The sequence below is a fragment of the Triplophysa rosa genome, linkage group LG17, assembly GCF_024868665.1.
Source record: "Triplophysa rosa linkage group LG17, Trosa_1v2, whole genome shotgun sequence".
In the NCBI taxonomy this organism is placed as follows: Eukaryota; Metazoa; Chordata; class Actinopteri; order Cypriniformes; family Nemacheilidae; genus Triplophysa; species Triplophysa rosa.
This window is the reverse complement of record NC_079906.1, coordinates 2,097,977-2,118,712: the sequence shown is the minus strand read 5'-3', so window position 1 is coordinate 2,118,712 and position 20,736 is coordinate 2,097,977. Positions and strand designations below refer to the sequence as shown.

Genomic DNA, 20,736 nt, shown 5'->3' with positions numbered 1-20,736 from the left:
AGAATGCAGACCTCAAGTATGAATACCTTACATAATGAAGCGTTATGTTTTTATTACCTTAGAATGAGCTATTTCTATCTACATACACCGCGGGTTAGAGCTGAAGATCTTTGCCCGAACCCGACGGACCCGACGTGACCCGACGGGTTCGGTCGGGTTCGGGCTTAATTTCTATCATTTTACACGGGCTCGGGCCGGGCTCGGGCTTGCGCGGTAAATGAGCGGTCATGTGATGCGTTCCGATTAGCGCGACAAAGATGCAAAAATGGATGCTGAGGGTTGCAACACATTCTCACTCCCGACTCGGTCAGCGCCCTTCGGCATCACTTTTGAACGCGCAGGGTACTCCTTTGACGTCGTTTTTTGACGTGAAGGGCACGCGAATTTCACCGTCATTATGAAAATGTATATTAGATATAATTTGCAATGATGATGTTTCGGGGTTTAATTTAGGCAGGATAATTGCATTTCCATGACACTATTCAGACAGTTTGAGCAAGTAATGTTTATTGAATGTTTAAAACAGTTTATTTATCGTAATATAAAACACATAATACAAGCAGTCACAATGTCGTTCAAAAATACAGATATTTCAAGGAACAGGAACAGATGCGAAAGCGATCACCGTCCGCCGTAAATCTCAAATCCTGTGAAGAACGACGTTCAAAATTTGCCGCCAGAGGAAGTTACGTCAGCTTCGATGCCAGTGGCTGTCCCGTGTCTCGTGTCCGATCGCGTCATTTCGTTGGCTTTGAACGTGAAACGGTATTGGCTCCCGCAACCGACTGCATCTAGCTGTTCCGGTTTATCTTTTGAATGGGAGCCTCAGTCGAGTTCATGTATTCACGGACACGCACGGCATCTCCATTGTAATGATATCGTGAGGATTTGGTGCAAAAAGGTATGCGAAACAAGTTGTTTGTTTAATTTTGTAATGCTTTTGGTCAGTTTGTGTAATAAATACCTGTGACTGTACTTTTATTCGCGTGTTGTGTTTTATATGGCTGAGAAGTGGTTAGGGTTAGGTTTAGGGTGAGGTTAGGTGCTACAAAATATTAAAACCATAAATAATTATGAAATGCTAATAATTGCACGCATCTCGGTCTGAAGCATTTAGAAAACAGCAACGCAGTTCCCTGTTCGTCGAAAAACAACGCCAAAGGGGTACTCTGCGCGTTCAAATGTGACGCCGTGGGGCGCTGACCGAACGTAAATATGTGACGAGTCAGGAGTGAGAACGGGTTGGCTGAGGAGGTGAAATGGAGGCTTGCCTCTGGCGATTACGTTTTGGTTGCACCAGCAACTAAAGCAAAGTCTGAGGTGTGGAAAAGTTTTGACCATGTGCATAATGAGAATAATGAGCCAGTGGGATATGTGAGATGTTACGATGTTACAGAGGACTTATTTTATTTCTTTGTTCCAACATCCAAGTGGCCTATAGCCTACGTTAGTCATTAATAAATTATGTTAAAACATGTATAAATGACTCATTCTTGACAAAAAGCTGTGCGCGTGCGCACATTTGAATAGCCTAATGTCGGGCTGTAAACGGGTTCGGGCTTTTAAAAAGCTGTCAATCAAAATGTACTTGTCGGGCTCGGGCCGAATTCTGTCGGGCTCGGGCACTGTCGGGCCTAACTTTTAAGGCCCGATTACAGCTCTACCGCGGGTCCCCTTGCATGGAATTCATCATGTTTCTACAGTAGCCTTAAACAGACAAACTGCTCTAAGAGCGCATTTCATAAATACTGTACATTATCTCCTTCGGCAAAGAAGTGAAAACGAGATGACATCTTAGTCCTGTGTCAGTCACTGTAGCGTTTGGAAAGGGAGGGGTGGAGTGAGCCAATGGTTGCAATTCGCAACCTCACCACTAGATGCTGCTAAATTTCATACACTGGGCCTTTAAGAGTGGGGCTTCATTCTTCCTTTCTTCTAAGTTGTATGTTTTTGTTGAAATCACCACCGTGTAAAATAATTGTTTTCCCGTGAAATCAGGTTGACTTCCGAGGCAAAGTTTGTGATTTAAGCTCCAAAAGAAATGCAAACAGCTGTCCCAAACTCACTTATTAGTCTTTCTCAGTCCACCCCATCAGCCATTGTTCAGTTCATCTACTTCATTCCGATCCAAACATCGCCTCAGCCAAAAGCTGGCATGCTTTAAAACCACCACACTCTTTAGACCCATCAACGATTTCAAATTCTCTCTGCACATTAAACCGTTAAAAGTTACTCACTTCACTTCTAGAAAATATATCAATTGCACGACCACGGCGAGTGAAACCAAATCTCCCTAAGCTCTGAGATGTTTGTGCAGCGGACGTGCATGTCGGCTAANCCGATTCGCGACGTAATGACATATTTGAACCAATTCATTTTGATGAAACAACTCATATATCAAACACTGAACTCACGAGAACCGCAGAACACAAGTGTGCTTAGACCATTTAACAAGACTCCAAAATTAGTAAGTTTTAGTATTTAAAGGTCGTGTATGACAATGTGTAGTAAAGTAAATATATAATAATTTAGTTCTGAGTTACTTTTGAGTTTTGAGCTAGCTAATTTAATTAAATTTTATGAGATAAAATAAAGACTGTTATTTAAAAATAAGGTCTGGCAAATGAAGCCAGTGGCAAAATTACAGCTTTTTGCAAAGAAGGCAACAAAGGAGGATTGTGAAGAGTGACAGGTTATATTTGCGTCAGATCATTTCATAACCAATATATGACTTGAAAGAAGTTCATTAAGGTCATTATGGTCAAGGTCATTATGATTACTATAAAAAAGGTGCTACCAAATTGTAAGTTGGTGCCACCAGTGGGAATAATGAGTCTAGAGCCCCGGTAAGTTCTGCTCATAACCCATAAGAAACTTATTTTATCCCACAGCAAAAACAACATGCTTAACAGTTTTAAAGTTTTATCCCAACCCTGAGGGTGCATTAAAAGCAAATGTTCTACAATGATCTTCTCCAGACATCACTGTGTAAATCTAGTGTGGTCTGTTCTCTTCACACTCCAGGACAGCAGGGGTCAGTATTCGGGTCATCAACTGGTCTGACAGAAAATCCACAGAAGATGTTCCTGCAAACTTTAAAAGAATCAGCAGGTGTGATCAGAGGAATATTTCTCAGGTTTGATGGATTTCCTTTCATTTCTAGATCGAGAGTCGTGTTTCCAGTGTTAGTCTTTTGATTTTCCCGTCAGTAGTTTTCAAACACACCCCGCCCTACACGCTCATAGAACACTGAGTCATTTCACTCATTTCACCAATGAGACGTCTCCAATGTACATCATATTTAACAGTTTCATCTGATTTGTGTTTTTACGGTTGCTTAATGAAATATATGCATGCAACAGGTCAGCACAAACATCTTAAGATAAAAAAGACTCTTTTCCTAGCACAAAAGCAAAGCCTGTAGTACAATTTCTGTCTTTTGAGAGAAGTGTCTTCTATGCCTGATCTGAGGTCAATTTTGATGATTGTTTTATTCAAGTGTTGGTGGGATGTTAATGATGGATTTTGTGCTTTCAAAAAATCCTCATGCAAATGATCAGGGCATGAGTCGTGTGTGTAAAACCTTTAACTAAAGAAGTAAAAAAATGAAAACACTCTTAAAAATAAAGGGGCTTCACGATGCCATAGAAGAACCTATTTTTGTCTAAATGATTCCATAAAGAACCCTTAACATCAGGATTATAAAAAGGTAAGAAAGAGATGGTTCTTTAAAGAACCTTCGACTGTATGAATCTTTGTGGACCCAAAAATGTTTCTCTAGTGGAATCGCAGTGAAGAACCTTTTAAGCACCTTTATTTTTAAGAATGTACTGTATTACATTTTAAGCTGCAATCCATAACTTATTTGGGTTCAAATGAACCAAAATTCGGTTTTTGAGCAAGTACATCAGTGTTAAAAGCTGTCGGCCGACCTTCCCTCGATTCACAATGGTCCACGTAGAATAATGATTTGTAAGTTAAGCTGTAGAATTTTATGCAGAATGTAAGTTTAACATCGGTTGACTTCAACCCATGTAAAGATAGTCGTTTGGAATTTTATGTTTCAAACAGAGATGGCGACAGAGAGGTGAAAATTAAAGATGGCAACACCCTGTCATCATATAATTCCAACACACTGGCCCTTATTCATGAAACATGCGTAAATATATGAGTCAACTTGGAGTAATGTGCATGTAAAGCTGGGGTTCTGGAAAACTCTCCTCTGGATTCACGAATTCTCTGTAAACATCAAATTTGATAGTTAAATGTGTTCATTTGTAAATAGGGTGTGCATTTAGGCATACATTGGTTCTGCTCGTGTTCCATGAATGAGGCACTGTTTGTTTGTTGTGAAGCCCACGGTCTCTGGCTCTGCTGCTGTCTTGTTTTGAGATGCTTCTTCAGCGCTCTTAAATCATTTAGAAGTTGAGACACAGTCCTAATAACAAGATGGCAGCAAAGAGGCAGATGAAATACACTTTAAAACAAAGAAACGTATGTGATGACAGGTAGTTCATGAAATATACAGGTACATCTCAAAAAAATTGAATATCATGAGAAAGGTCAATATTTTTTGTCACTCATTCAGAAAGTGAAACCCATATATTATATATATTTATACCACGGGGCTGTTGAATGCTTCATTCTGATTGGCTGACGAATGTTCGACGGGTGTGCATTATTTTTCAGTTAAACGCACACCTATGAAGGTGTTCCAGGTCTGCTGACCGCATTACAGTTCCATATCACTTCGCCAAGTTTAGCCTACTGTCCACCAGTGAATATGTATCTAACAACAGACAAAGTGACAGGCAAATTCCATTGTCTGAGACGAAATAACTATTAATATTTATGGACAGCATTTGAACAACAATGGCGAGAGCACTGTACAGGACTGTTCAGACGAAAAACTAAAGCATATATCAAAGGTAACAGCAAACTACATGACACAATCATCGGGTTAAAGATAAAACACGAAGCACAAACATAACAAAAACAACATGTTAAATTGGTCTGTGGAATGGGTAAACGGGACTTAAAACACACAGCAGGAAGCTTTCTATGCCACTGAGAGAACCGCAGCTGACGCAGAACCTCCATGACACTTTTTCTCTTAATACTTTTCTTATACGACAGGGGTGTTAAATACGACGAAAACAAATCAAATATAGATACTTGTCTTTTCACTCTCAGTGAAGCAAACGCGTGTGCACGTGCGCTGTCTGTCTTCCTCTCGCTCTCGGAAAACTGCATATGAGCTCAAGCAACGCCTTCAGATGAGATGCGTAAGAAACTAGTCCTACCAGCAAGAGCATTCCGGGACAAATACCATACAAATGTCTTGACATAAAACATCGTAACAACGTCTTGTGGTGTTGTGACCGTGGTATAAGCGGAATAATTGACTCCGGTCCGTTCAATTATCGAAAGTTAATGCACACCCGAGGTGTAACTCCGCTTCGCGTCGTGGCCGCATTACCACCTCGGGGTGTGCATTAACTTTCGATAATTGAACGGCCCGTCGTCAATTATTCCTTACATATATTATATTATATTTCAAGCCTTTATTTCTTGAAATGTTGATGATTTTGGCTTACAGATAATGAAAACCCAAATTCAGTGTCTCAGAAAATTAGAATATTACATAAGATCAATAAAAAAGGATATTTTAAACAGAAATGTCAGGCTTCTGAAAAGTATGTTCATTTCTATGCACTCAATATTTGGTTGGGCCTTTTGCATGAATTACTGCATGAGTGCGGCGTGGCATGGAGGCGATCAGTCTGTGGCACTGCTCAGGTGTAGTGGAAGCCCAGGTGGCTGTGATAGCGGCCTTCAGCTCATCTGCATTGTTGGGTCTGGTGTCTCTCATCATAGAGCCTCTGTGGGGTTCAGGTCAGGCGGGTTTGCTGGCCAATCAAGCACAGTACCACCATGCTCATTGAACCAGCTCTTGGTACCTCTGGCAGTGTGGGCAGGTGCCAAATAGTGCTGGAAAATGAAATGAGCATCTCCATAAAGCTTGTCAGCAGAAGGAAGCATGAAGTGCTGTAAAATGTCCTGGTAGATGGCTGCGTTGACCGTGGACTTCAGAAAACACGATGGACCAGCACCAGCTGTGGAAACGTCACACTGGACTTTTAGCAACATGGATTCTGTGCCTCTCCACTCTTCCTCCAGACGCTGGGACCTTGATTTCCAAATGAAATGCAACATTTACTTTCATCTGAAACGAGGACTTTGGTCCACTGTGTTTCCTGAAGTCCACAGTCAACGCAGCCCTTCATTACATTATCTGTAAGCCATAATCATCAAAATTTCGAGGAATAAAGGCTTGAAATATTTCACTCTTTGTGTAATGAATCTATATAATAGCCTATATGGGTTTCACTTTCTGAATGAGTGCCATAAAATCATGACCTTTTTCATGATATTCGAATTGTTTGAGATGTAGTGTGTAAACTAAATAGAAAGAATGTTGTGTCCCGACGCCCCATGCCATTTATGAATTACTGCAATACCCTATGGAAATCTGTCTGAAGTCATGTAATCTGACGCGGGCATAAGGGGGTTTTAACAACGTCCCTTAGCTGTTATAAAATCACTGTAAAGGCTTGTTGAGGCTTATTGCTTCATGAAGTCAACCTTGTGTTGGCACTTTTATTTCTTTAACATAAAATCAACACAGAATGACCTGTGTGTTTTAACGCATCCATTTTAAGAGCGTACTCTTAGACAGGTCCTACCTTTTACTAATTGTTTTTCACTAAAGTCAAACCTAAGACTATTCTATTAATACTATTCTTAGGAGCATTTCTTTTCATCCCCAGATGTCCCCAGATGACCTAACGTTGGAGAGATGGAAATTTGTTTCCCCTTTTCCTTCACACACACAAATATGGTGCATCCTTAATTTGAATGGACCTTTTTAACAAATGAGTTTCAAACAAAACAGCCTGAAGTATCTGACAGAACAAATCAGCCATGACTGAGTTTTTTTAGTCAGCAACTCAGATGACACACAACATTTTTTTGTGAAGTTGTCTAATCTCTTTGCTTTGATTTATGTGTTCCAGATACACTTCAGAAATGAGGGATATATTTTGTGTAAAATATGGACAAAACAAACCATTGGGTTGTATATGAACCTATACTGGGTTGTTGTTCCCCATCAATGGGTTAAAACAGTCCAGCACAGTCATTTATAACCCACTGGTTGATTTTGTCCATATTTTACCCAACAATGAGTTGAAATGACCCAACATTTTAAAGAATGTCTCTTATTACTCTCAAACAGACAGAACATTTTAAGATTCACTCTTGATTTCTGCATAAATTGTTGTTATTTGGTCTGGGTTTAAATAGTCTGTAAATGAAAGTGTCTTTATTCTGAAGTCATGACACAAACATGATGAGAGTGATTATCAGGAAGAGAAAACACTGCTGTGACTTCAGACGAGATCAAACATTCTCTCAGTCTTTCATTCACTTGTGTTCATGACTGAAATCAATCCAGCAGAGAACTGAATCAACACAAGAGTTGTTTTCTTTGTTCACCTGCTGGTTTCCAGGTAAGAGCACAAGATGACCATGTGCAATTGGTGATTTGTTCCATTTTCATGACACCAGATTTGATTTGTAAATAAGTGAGAAAAGTGTTTTAGATGTTTAAGATGTCATGATGAGGGTGGAGAGTCAAATGTCCAGATGGATGTGTTGATGTATAGCTAGAAGAGTGAAGAAGAGAGGAGTGAAATCTTCATGTGTAAGTTCTGCTCATAACCCAGAAGAAACTCAATTCTCTTCTCTTCTCCTTTCTCATATTCCTTTTGTTCAGCAGAGACATGGACAAGCTCATTCATCTGATCTTACTCTCTGGTGAGTACACCTCACATCATCATCTCAACATCATACATGCTGTCAGTCATTCTTCATGCAAATCTTTAACATAATGTGTAAATAGTTAAAAAATAAAGACTTTAGAGCTTTGAATCAATCTTGATGTAATTGATTTTCAGGTTTAAGTGTAAAATCCTTATTTTTGTTCAACAGGTCTCGTCTCCATTGCAGATAGTTTAGAAGGTGATTCATTCTTTTGATTCTTCACATAGAAGTGTATGATGATTTTTTTGATTGTTCACTCACTATTGGAGGTTTCTGGTTAAATGACAGTTTAATGAGAATCGACCCTGGCATTTTGAAGGCCTTATACAGATATGTATTTTAGGAATGGAGTCAATCACAAAATATTTTAGGGGTCTTTGGCATCATAAGGTTGGAAACTGTCATGGCTCTGCTTCATTTAGTCATGTTTTTCTTGGTCCTGTAGCAGAGTCATGACAAAGCCTTTGGTTATGTGTGGAGAGAAACATATTATTGTCCTTTTGACAATAATATACGTTCTCTCCAGTGTCTCGTCTCTGTTCCCGCCATCTCGTTTCCTCGTTATCTTTCCCTGAGTGTTTAGTTACCCACACCTGCCCTGTGTCGTTATCCTTTGTCTGTCTTCCCTATATAATACCCTCATGTGTCATTGTCCTGTGTCGGTCATTGTATGTGTATCGTGCCAGTCATTGTTCCTGTGATCCTGTTTATAGAGCCCAGTCCTGTCTTAGTAAGTGTTAGTTTAGTTTCTGTCAAAGTGTTGTCTAGTTTATTGTTTAGTTAGTCTTGGTCCTGTTGCTCGTTGTATTATTTCGTTACTTTTTGTTTACCCCTCGTGGGTGTTTAGTTTCTGTTTTTTGTTAAAAATAAAGTCTTGTCTGTTAACCCCTTCACTGCCTGCCTGCGCTTGGGTTCTTCACCACGTATTCATGACAGGAAACACCTGGTATCTGAAACGTAGCATTTCTTTGCCAGGAAAAACAGTGTGCGCAAAGTGAAAGAGTCATTAAATGTGTTTTGTGTATGTAAAACAATAGATTTAGCGCTGAAACATCGTCACATAAATACAGCCACTTTACACTGTTAGTTAAATGTTGTTAATGATTAAAATTGTCTCAAAGTTAGGATGGTCCCCTTCCTCCTCCTCCAATTTATGGTTTGAGTCTATAAAAAAAGGTCTGAGTGAAACATTCTTGTTATGAAATGGTCAACATTAAACTGAGTTCTAAAGTATCAGAGATATTTCAATGTGAAAAGCTGTGTCTGTGGTTTATGTGTGTTGTGTGAATCAAACTGATAGAACTCAACTCAACCTTATTTATATTGTGTGCTTTTTTATTAGTGATGCTTTGAAAAAGCATAACTGTTGTTATTCGAACATACATACTACTTATAATTATTCTTGTTCCGCCAAAAGTTTGGCACGCTACTTGTCCCGCAGCTTTTGACGTAGACTCATGAATGAATACATCACATCGACGGGCCTATTCGGGAATGGTGTGCTATGACTTTTATAAGCGATCGGGTGGGGGGGTGCGATAGGGGGGCGAAAAACCACCCGAAAAATCCCATTGACTTAACATTGCGCCCAACTTTGAGGGATCGTAGCTCCGAGAGAGGATATCGTAGAAACATGAAAATAATACACGATTTGAAGGGGTTATCAGGCTCTATAAGAACATCACTCACAATGGGGTGTAAGTTGCACCCCTGGGGTGTGAGAGCCTCCCAAAATTTCTGTATACTATAATGGCACCCATAGACTCCCATTCAAAACCTTGATACCTGTATATTCACACGTTATTTTTTCACTTTGGACCCATGAATGACGACATCAAGTCGAGCGGCCCATTGAGGAATGGTGTGTGATGACTTTTGGCGTAAAACTCTTTGGTGCAACAAGTACTTCAGTTGTGTTCCTGGTTCCGGTTGATTCAGAGGATTTATATTATGGAAGAGTAGTGTATGCAAGATTAAAAAGATGCGTCTTTAGTCTAGATTTAAACTGACAGAGTGTGTCTGCCTCCCGGACAGTAGTGATAGAACACGTTCTGTGCTTTTAATGTGTGAACAATGAATACATCAGGACACAGTTGATCACTTCAAAACACCTGTGACACAATCCAGACAATATACTCACATTAGATAGAAAAATTCAACTTCAAAAGTCTTCTTCTGTTCAGCTCATCAAACATGAATATGATGAAACAGACAATAAGAAAATCTGACATTCTGGACATCTACCTCATATTCATCTTTTAATGTTTATGACTTTCATGACTGTATATATTTACAGACTGACTGATCAACTGTCTTTGAATATATATTTTCAAGATAATTTAGCATTGAATGGAACAACTACACAGTCCTCCACATATTCTACCTGGGCAGCTCCACATGCCATAGATGGTGTCAGATACGGCCCACATGCTTCTACATACTGCTCTTCTACATCATATGATAGTGACCCATGGTGGAGGTTGGATCTCTTGGATGTTTATAATATTAGTACAGTGATCATCAGTGCTAGATCCTTTGGATATTTTGCTGAAACCAGTGGAGCAGAGATTCGTATTGGAAACTCACTGGACAACAATGGAAACAACAATCCCATGTAAAGTTATTCATGAAATCACTTCAACACTTTTCATTGATTGATTGATAAAAACGCATCTGTAGAGATTCATTGATTTTCTCTCTCTCTCTAGATGTGCTGTAACTTCTGTTCTTCAGTTTGGTCAAACCATCAGTTACTCATGTGGTGTAATGGAGGGACGTTATGTGAATGTGGTCATGTCTGGCCGTACAACTCATCTCTCTGTGTGTGAAGTTGAAGTCTATGAAACGGGTAAATTCTGACACAATTCTATACTGTTAGTTAGCGCTGAGAAATTAAATGGGCAATTTCATGCACATGTCATGGCTTCCCATGCGAAAATAGACGTGGTGGTTAGCACTGTTGCCTCAGAGCAAGAAGGTTCCCGGTTCGAGCACCGGCTGTGACAGGAAGCCTTTCTGTGTGGAGTTTGCATGTTCTCCTGTGTCAGCAATGGTTCTCTCCGGGTGCTCCAGTTTCACAACTTGTGTATAGAACAGACCTGTGTATGGATCAACTTGTGTATAGACGGTTTCACCATAACAACATAAACAAACATTACTGCGCACTTTTGTGACCCCAAATTAACTTCCAGTACACATTGACAAACATTAGAGAGAAGAGTTTAGACCTCGGTTTCTTTCGATTGTTATCAGAAATAATCTACAGGCACTACAATATTATGACTTTAGAATGCGATACCAAGCTCAACCGCTAGATGTCCGTGTACCATACGGTTTCTTTAAATGCGACCGAACTACAGGACCCATTCAACTAATTGTTTATTTAATAAAATGAACATACAATAAAATAATAAAATAAATTATTAAACCATGGTCTGTTTGAATACTGGATTCTGATTGGCTGGAAGGTGTGCATTAAAACCCTCTAACGCACAGGTAGCATTTAAAATTAACTGAGGAAAATAACTGTCATTTCATGATCTAAAATGACACTGTGAACATTAATAAAAGCTTTAAATTGGCAAATGACCATGGTATAAGCGGAATAATCCACAGTTAGCCGTGCGTTAAAGGATTTTAATTCACTTCTTGGCCTCCACGTCGTGCATTAAAATCCTTTAACAAATCCTTTAATAAAATATATAATAATCAAATCTAACATTCTGGACTTTTACCTCATGTTCATCTTTTAATCTTGACTTAAAAATACAAATGTTATTATATATTATTCTGAGTGTATATGTAGCTGCAGACTGACTGATCAACTGTCTTGTATTGAATATGTATTGTCTAGAGAATCTAGCATCGAAAGGAACAGTTGCACGCTCATCCACATATTCTACCTGGGCAGCTCCACATGCCATAGATGGTGTCAGATACGGCACAGATAATGGTGCATTCTGCTCTGCTACAACATCTGAAAGTGACCCATGGTGGAGGTTGGATCTCTTGGATATTTATAAGATCAGTACAGTGATCATCACCGCTAAATCAGACGGATCTCCTGACTTTACCAGTGGAGCCTGGATTCGTATTGGAAACTCACTGGAAAACAATGGAAACAACAATCCCATGTAAAGTTATTCATGAAATCACTTCAACACTTTTCATTGATTGATTGATTAAACACCTCTATAGAGATTGATTGATTCTCTCTCTCTACTGTAGATGTGCTGTAACACCTGATCCTCTACCTGGTCACACCGTCAGTTACTCATGTCATGGGATGGAGGGACGTTATGTGAATGTGGTCATGACTGGACGAACATCTACTCTCACTCTGTGTGAAGTGGAGGTCTATGGAACAGGTCATTTCCACTATTCAGATAAAAGTATTTCAGCTGTTTAAAGAGGCTGTGGGCCTGTCATGAACATAAGAGTTGAACAGATTCAAATGGTTATTAGTTGATTCTCACAGATGTGTTTATATATCTAGAGAGTGACTGATCAACTGTCTTTCAATATATATTTTCCAGAGAATTTAGCAGTTAAAGGAACAGTGACACAGTCATCCATACGATCCAGCTGGTTTAGTCAACATGCCATAGATGGTGTCAGACATGGACCAGACCCAGATACTGTTACATACTGATCTGCTACAACATCTGATAGTGACCCATGGTGGAGGTTGGATCTTCAGGATTATTATGAAATAAATACAGTAATCATCACTGCTCACGACAGATATTTGAATGAAGCCAACGGAGCAGAGATTCGTATTGGAAACTCACTGGAGAACAATGGAAACAACAATCCCATGTAGTTATTCATGAAATCACTTCAACACTTTTCATTGATTGATTGATTAAACACCTCTATAGAGATTCATTGATTCTCTCTCTCTACTGTAGATGTGCTGTAACTCCTGATCTTCTAGCTGGTCACACCATCACTTACTCATGTCATGGGATGGAGGGACGTTATGTGAATGTGGTCATGACTGGACGTACATCTCATCTCGCTCTGTGTGAAGTGGAGGTCTATGGAACGGGTAAATTCTAAAACAAAATACTGTTTGGTAGAACAGATTAGTTTGAAACGTGACTTGAAATGTTTATGTATTGAGTCATTACTCAGAAAATGGCTTTGTGTGACACATTACATTCCACTAAATATTTTAATGTCATTATATCAATATTGTGCTTACTTGATTCATGCTGTTATTTTAGTGTTTATATTTGCTAATCAAAGTGTGTTGTTAATGCGTGTTGATATCAGTAAATCTGAATGGATGAATGAGATGTAACAAAACAGATTTGAAAGTTTTTGAAAATCATTTACACAATGTCGACAACTATAACAAGTTCTCATATATTTTTGTTGTGTAAATGTGCCCTGTGTTAGACTGAAGGTTCTTTCTGCTTTTATTGGTTTATTGGTGTCCTCTTTCAATGTTTCCCTCTAATATCAGTGTCTTTATTCATATGATGTTAGATTTGTGCTGTACGTGTTTTAGTTCACAGAAAAAGAACCTTTCTGAGGCTGAAATTCTCCTCCAGTGTTGATGCAGCTGCTGAGAGCGACGAAATCCTCCATCAGGTGAGAAAAAGAAGAAAATGTACACTCCCATCTGAAAATCACGCTAGTTTGCTCCGTGTTTTAAATCTGGTCCAATGTGTATTTAGGAGAGAAGAGATGTACTGTATGACAGTATTTGATAGTGTACATCTGTGTAAAACATGTGAGCATTTATACAACAGTTCTTTCTGGTTCTTGAAACTGATTGGCTGAGAGCCATGCGATATTCCACCAGTATCACCATGGAAACTGCTTCACCATTTGTATCACCCCACCAATAAGCTAAATCAGACTAATGTAACTGAAAGTAAACATGCACATTTGCCAACATCTCTTAGAGCAGTTAACATTGCTTGTGCTCAGGAGTAGTTTAAAAATTAACAGCGCAAGACGCAAGGAACTGTGTCGCTTGTGTCACCAGTATCTCGCTATGAGGTGGTTAGAAGGCGTTTCTAGGTTTGGTTGTCTTAGAAACAGTCATAAACAAACCCTGCAGTAACAGACGAGAGACCGATGACGTGAGCTCCGCTGCTGCACACCTATTGGAATCTCTCCCAAAAGTCGGCCATCAATTGCGTAAAGTTGAACAACTCTTAACTTTGTAGCATCGCTAGACACACCCACTTCCTGCCGCCATTGGTCACTGTCACTTGTGTCGCCAGAAGTAGCCGAGCTTCCATTGAACCAAATGAGATTGCGTTGCTCTGCCGCTGCTGGTCGCTGGCGGTGTAAACGGGGCGTAAACAAGCGCATGTTTAGGGGCGCAGTGCAATGGTAATGTCGCATTCTGGGTGAGTCACCATTTACAGTCTCTCTCTTTCATTCACACGCTCATCCTGTCTTATTATTTCTCACTAATAACTTCACTAAGGCAGCATAGTGCAAATTAAAAGACGTGAGGTTTGGGCTGGAATTCGTGGCAAAAGAAAGTAGTTTCAAAGTAGTAGTGAAAGTAGGAAGAAATGTGACGCCTCTGACCATATCTGGAACATCAGGTTCCTCGTCAATTGTACTGACAGGTACGCCCACCTTACTTGCATCTACATTTGGGCGGTCTTAGTCAAATCAGACCACCAACTGATGTAGATTTGTGGGGGTGTGGCTACACGAGGCGTTTCAGGCAGGTCTGGGTGAGCATTCGCTTTTACATAGAAAGAATCTTTTGTTCCCACACTTTCATTTCTGCAATTCTACGTGTCTAATACATGCATGAGCAACTTATAACACACCAAAGACACAGAACAACACGTGTTCACGCCATATGACCCCTTTAAAGACACCTCGATGTTGTTTGTGATTTATCTAGACCGAACTGTTGTATAAATGAAATATCGCTCTCATGGGAGTGTGATGCTCGACCTGATTTTGCCAAGTGGTTGATGTCCTCAGGGCAACATTTTTATAAATAAAACCTAAACCCACACCAAACCCCAACCCTAACCATAACTTACCCCTAAAACCAGAGGGAAATGAGAAGTGAAAAACAATGATCTAGAAGCACCTAATCCTGGTTGGAAGATTAAATTTAAAATAAACTGTAAACTTATTTCTGAAATCTGATTTAAATGTTGTCCCAGGGTCAAAATGATGTTGCCCTAAGGATATCAACCACTTGGCAAAAACAAGAGAGCCGCAGTGTGATATGGCTCTATATCAGCATGGCATTGATTAGGCCAGAGTCACGAGGCCGCATATGCATTAATATGACATGAGTGATGAGAAATGAGTGAAATGAAATGAAAATGAATTGAAAGTGTGTTTCATGTGTGTTTTGAAATCTTTGATGAATTTTAGCTGCAGTCTGCTCTGGGACTAAACGTCTCTGATTTTAATCTGACCTGGACACAACTACCTGAGAAAGAAGAGGAACAGGACTAACAGAAGGCGGACTAAGGCAAGTATTGTCTCTTTAAAACTGGTTTTGAATTACAGTGAGTGATCAACAGAGAAAAACTCTTTAACATGACACCCATAAATCATCAATAATGCAGGTTTTTTGTTTTAGGAGTCACAGTCAATAGTTAAATGGCTTTTAATTGATGATAAAATATCAGGACGGTTCAGCTTTTGTTGTTTCCAAAACTTACAAGATGAGTGGAGGTCATCACAGTGGCTCGGTGGTTAGCATGGTTGCCTCACATCAAGAAGGTTCCCCGTTCGAGTCCCGGATGGGACAGTAAGCCTTTCTGTGAGGAGTTTGCATGTTCTACCTGTGTCAGAGTGGGTTTACTCTGGGTGATCCGGACCGGTTAAGTCCACACCCCAAAGACATGCAGGTTAGGTCCATCGAGGATTCCAAATTGTCCCCCCAACTTGTGTATGGATTGATTTGTGTATAGAACAAACTTGTGTGTGGATTGACTGGTTCTCGCCATAATTATGTAGTCTGAGATGCTGGAAGGACGTTAAGAATTAATAAATCTAAGCGCATGGTTTAAAGCGCACGGCGCAGATGCACTCAGGGCGTGTCCGAATCCACTTTTGCTAATATAACGATAGGAAATGGTCGGCGTGCCCGGGCGCATGGTCTAAACGGGTTGTCCCGATTCTCTTAATGAGTAATGGGTGTTTTTTGAGTCAAACATGCAGTAAACCAATCAGAGTCTCATCTCTCATTCCCTTTAAGAGCCAGTTGTGCTTGCATCATGGCAGATTCGCTACATGCATGGCAGAAATCGGAAGAGCAGACACTTCTCCAGAAAGGAAACGCGTCTGCTTGTGCGAGAAGTTAAAGCGTGCAAGCAGACCGTCTACAGGACAATCCAGATTTTTCAATTCAATTCAATTCAATTTTATTTATATAGCGCTTTCACAATGTGCATTGTTCCAAAGCAGCTTTACAGGAGCAAATGAGAAAAACACAGAAACGTAAAACACAGCGCAGTGCATGGTGTTTATAGACCAAGCAAGATCATTATAATAAATAAATAAATGCAGTCTCCAGGTGAGCAAGCCAACACTGCACTGCACTGCATAAAGATTTTTATCTTTATGTCCACAATAATAATATTTTACATTGTAATCCATTTATTTGTAATATTTGGCCTTATTGTGTGCTGCTGAGCGCTGTGCACCCGCCTATAGGCGCATATTCTTAATGAGATCTTTAAATAACTAAAAAAATATTGCGCCATTGACTTTAGACCTGGTTTGAGTTGGTATATGGCACAGTCTTTTTTCAGTTCCTCAAAATAGCAACGCGCCAACAATGCGCCTGAGCACACTTCTTTTGTAGACCAACATGCCCATTTTGCTATTTAAACAACGCTGCGCAGCACGGGAAAATGAGAACTGCGTCGGAGCGGAAACTAGCAAAAACACTTGCACACTTGTGCCGCGTTGCGCCAGGTGTACACAAGGACCAGAACTGACCTTTTCATAAAATCTCTTATAAAAAGATTAATTCTGATTTAGCAGAGTTGTAAGCAGCTCCTGACTATACATTTAGGTGGTGCAGATTCTGGGTCACATCGTAGGATTTACAAAATTAATGCTAAAAGGTGTAGTTCACCCAAAAATGTTCCAAACCTGAATGAATTTCTTTGTTCTGTTGATAGATATTTAGTCTACCACAGTATAAAAAATGTAAATGGTTGTCAAAGGTGTCATGATTTGCAGACAGAACCCAGGCCCAGACAGTAAGAGGTTAACGAAAATACTTTTATTAAATAAAACACAAACGAAAACCCACGATGGGGAGCATAAACTAACTAAAAACAAGACTTTCAACAAAACACTTCCCGCAAGGGGGCAAAACAGAGGGAGTTCAAAATAACAAAAAATAATCCAACAACACGGCAGGCAGGACAAGACAAGGTAACTTTGACGTAGAATACTTTCAGGGACCAAACACGCAAAGCACAAAGGCACAAAAAAACAAAACAAACAGGCACAGGACAGAGGGAACTGGGGCTTAATAAAGGGGAACACTAACAGGGAATAATTACACGGGGGGCTAGTGACGGACAGGTGATGGGTAGGTGACGGGAATCATACACTAAAGGAGAGATGACAGGGGGAACAAGGGGGCGGGGCCAAAGCATGAGACAGGAGGACACGTGGCTCAATGTCATAACAAAGGCCACGTGTCTCCACTCAGAACGCAACACACTCACAAGACACTTTTAAGATGGCATTCTACGACATTCAACATCAGAGCGCCACCTTCAGGCTGAATTACACAAAGACACTAGACCTCCGCCAAAAGTTCTCTACATGTGTTCAGTCTTTGAAAAAAATTAAAATTCTGTCATGAATTACTCACCCTCAAGTTGTTCCAAACCTGTATAAGTTTTGTTGTTTGGTTGAACACAAAGAAAGATATTTGGAAGAATGTTAGCAACTGACATTTCAGAGGCTCCATTGGCTACCAGCGATATGTATCGCGATTCACGCTAATTATATGTGTCTAAATCGATTCTGAAATCGATTCAATGTTTTATGCACATCTCTTCAGTGAACTACGGCTCTGTGATCAGTAGGAGGTTCTGCTCGATCTGAAATCACTACGAGATTGAGTCATTTATATCGTACATTTGAAAAAGCAACACTAGTCTATCATCATTACTATAAATCAACTTTATTATCATGAAAATACCTGAAAAGGTTTGAAGAACAGTGATAGAATATGACCACAGGCATTTCCTGGAATTAATCGTTCTTCTTCTGTTTCCCATATTCGGAGTTTCTGCACAAGAGCGCCCTCTGGCTTTCGGATGTGGCGGCATTTAACCGTAAGTCATTGAGAAACTGAGAGCAAACGAATCGTACGATATATCGCCCAGCCCTACCTCACAGTTCTGAGGCACCTTTTGTCACGATCCTGTGCTTCTTGTCTGGAGCTTTCTGTTTTTTTGGACAGGGTCATGACAGTACCTACACATAAAAATGTTGCATTAGAATATTAATTTAGAAGTTGTTAAAAATATTAGAGAAAAGAAATTTCTCAGACTAATTAACTGTAACCGGCTGCATGGGGGGCTGTATTATTTTGTATTTTATATATGTTTGTTTTTTGCAATGGTTTCACTTTGATCTTTTGTATATTTACTGTATATTTATTTTTAATCTCCCTAATGTGATGGCGATTTATTTATATAAGAATTTGGCCATTCGATGTTAGCATTTCCAATTACTGCATTATTATTAAACTCGTAAATCTCTTGTGTTAAATACTTGAAAAAAAGCTTAGGCATTGAAACCATCACCAATGTAAAGACTTGCTATTAAAAAATTAACCATTTACTGCAAAACCATTTCCACTTAAAAGCAAAACCATTAAAACAAACAAACCCAAAAGGACAACCCATTAGGACAACTAACAGTTTTTTGGTAGTAAAAGTGTGTTTCTTCTGGTGCATTGATTACTATTATTTTGTGGTAAGTATTTTTTACTGTAGTAAAATCATGTTTTTTGGGAGGGGGGTTAAACCATGGTTCATTTTCTTAAGCGACAGTTAACTCGTTAAGTTTTTTTGTGGTAAAAATGTAGTAACCATGTTTTTTGGTGCATGTGGTTACCATAGTTTGTCCTGTAGTAATCAGTTTTAACCATGGTTTTTGAAACAATGGAAATATACATATGATTGACTGAATTCTTGTTTCATTTACAGGTCCTTGCGTTATACATCTTTAATCTGGATATACAAACTGAAAGTTTAATGTAGATGCTGATTTCTATTACTGTTCTTGCTAAAGCTCATTATAATCATTCTCACTATGTTTGTGTTGTTAGTTGTGTACTATAACCTGAAGGACATTGTGTAGTACAACACTAGTGTGTCATTGCTACAGTATATCAGATTTAATTCATTTACATTTCATTTATGAGCGTATAGATCCCTTTTTAAAACTCTGAATATTTCTGTTTACCCATATATTTTATGTAGTGACTGCCAGTCAGTCACACCAGCGTTCGCAGGCAATGTAGTTTGACACATGCAACCAATAAACAATGTCCGTTTCCATTCTTCTTGCTCACATTTCATTTATTTTAGCACACATATAATTGATTTCTACAATGGTACACAATCACAAAAACCATAAAGGTCTCTTACATGATCCTTTTTTGCACTGCAAAAACTGGTATGCTCATTCACCACACCTGTCTTCCATTTCCTCTAACCATTTAAAGGTCTTTTTGACCACCTACGCCACCCAGTGTACAGAGTAAGAATTGCATGGAATTAATGGCTCTTACACCCCCGGCCCCTAATTGTACATGACAAGTTGACATTACAATTCAGTATATTATAAAGAGCCATGCAAAACACCATGACAAATAATCACTTAAAGATTGGTTTGCATATATTTTCAGATCTTTAAGATATCATATTGTCATATAAAAGACATAACTTTGTACAGGTCTTTTAAAGGTACAGTGCGGGATGTTTTGTATGATCTATTAACAGAAATGCAATATAACATACCAAACTGTGTCTTTAGATGTGTATAAAAACCTTACGTAATGAAAAGTTATGTTTGTATTACCTTAGAATAAACCAGTTGTATCTACATAGGGAGCGGGCCTATCTACATGGAATTTGTTATGTTGCGCAGCCATGTTTTGTACAGTAAGCTCTAACGGACAAACAGCTCTACAGAGCGCGTTTCGTATATGTTGGTCTTCGTGTGTGTTTTTAGACGCAGCTTGCGTCATCACTGAGTTGAAGACGCACAAAGTAGTAAGTCGTAGTACGGAGAGGAGGAGGAGTAGTCGTCGTCTAGCTGAAGCAATTGATTGTTCTGTCTTAGAAGTTTTGATAAAATGGAGGACCATGCGTATTGTGCACAAGAGCCGACAGAGCGTGAATCTCCGTCGTCAAAGAAGCACAAACGTGATGCTGCCAGACGAATTAGAGACAAACGGCGGCAGAAATCCAGGATAAACATCGGTGTATCTATTACCAGATGGAAGGCACTGTTGAAAGACAAATGTTTTCAAGGCGACGCCGAAGTTGCCTGTTTTCTGCTAGACCGGTAAGATAATTCAACATTTTCTATGTTTCCACATTTTCAATGTTTACCAAACACCTGTTTTGTTGAAACGGTAACGTTAGCATTTTATACAAATGGCCATAACCTCCGAATAATAATGTTTTTCCGTCCCTGCGGTATGTACTCCGGTTGTTCCTGACTTTACAAAGGGGGAGACAAACGTCTACTAACTTACACCTAACTGCCTATGTGACTGTCAGATCAAACGCTTTGAACAGCGTTGCTATTTACGATTAGCTAACTTTAGTTACTTCACTACTCTCAGCGTGTACTAGATAG

General features: G+C 39.4%; 2 protein-coding genes across 7 annotated transcripts in view; one reads left to right on the top strand and one right to left on the bottom strand.

The window, feature by feature from the left end:
- Positions 1-20,736, bottom strand: part of LOC130567666 (platelet glycoprotein IX-like) — a 253,006-nt gene that overhangs the window by 188,061 nt on the left and 44,209 nt on the right. The window lies entirely within an intron of this gene.
- LOC130567664 (pentraxin fusion protein-like) lies at positions 7,772-15,366 on the top strand. Its single transcript, XM_057355933.1, has 10 exons — positions 7,772-7,878; positions 8,053-8,082; positions 10,219-10,498; positions 10,593-10,732; positions 11,738-12,017; positions 12,112-12,251; positions 12,420-12,702; positions 12,795-12,934; positions 13,400-13,482; positions 15,256-15,366. Exons 1-7 carry the CDS (start codon positions 7,845-7,847, stop codon positions 12,533-12,535), a joined length of 1,020 nt encoding a protein of 339 aa, XP_057211916.1. The 5' UTR covers positions 7,772-7,844; the 3' UTR covers positions 12,536-12,702; positions 12,795-12,934; positions 13,400-13,482; positions 15,256-15,366.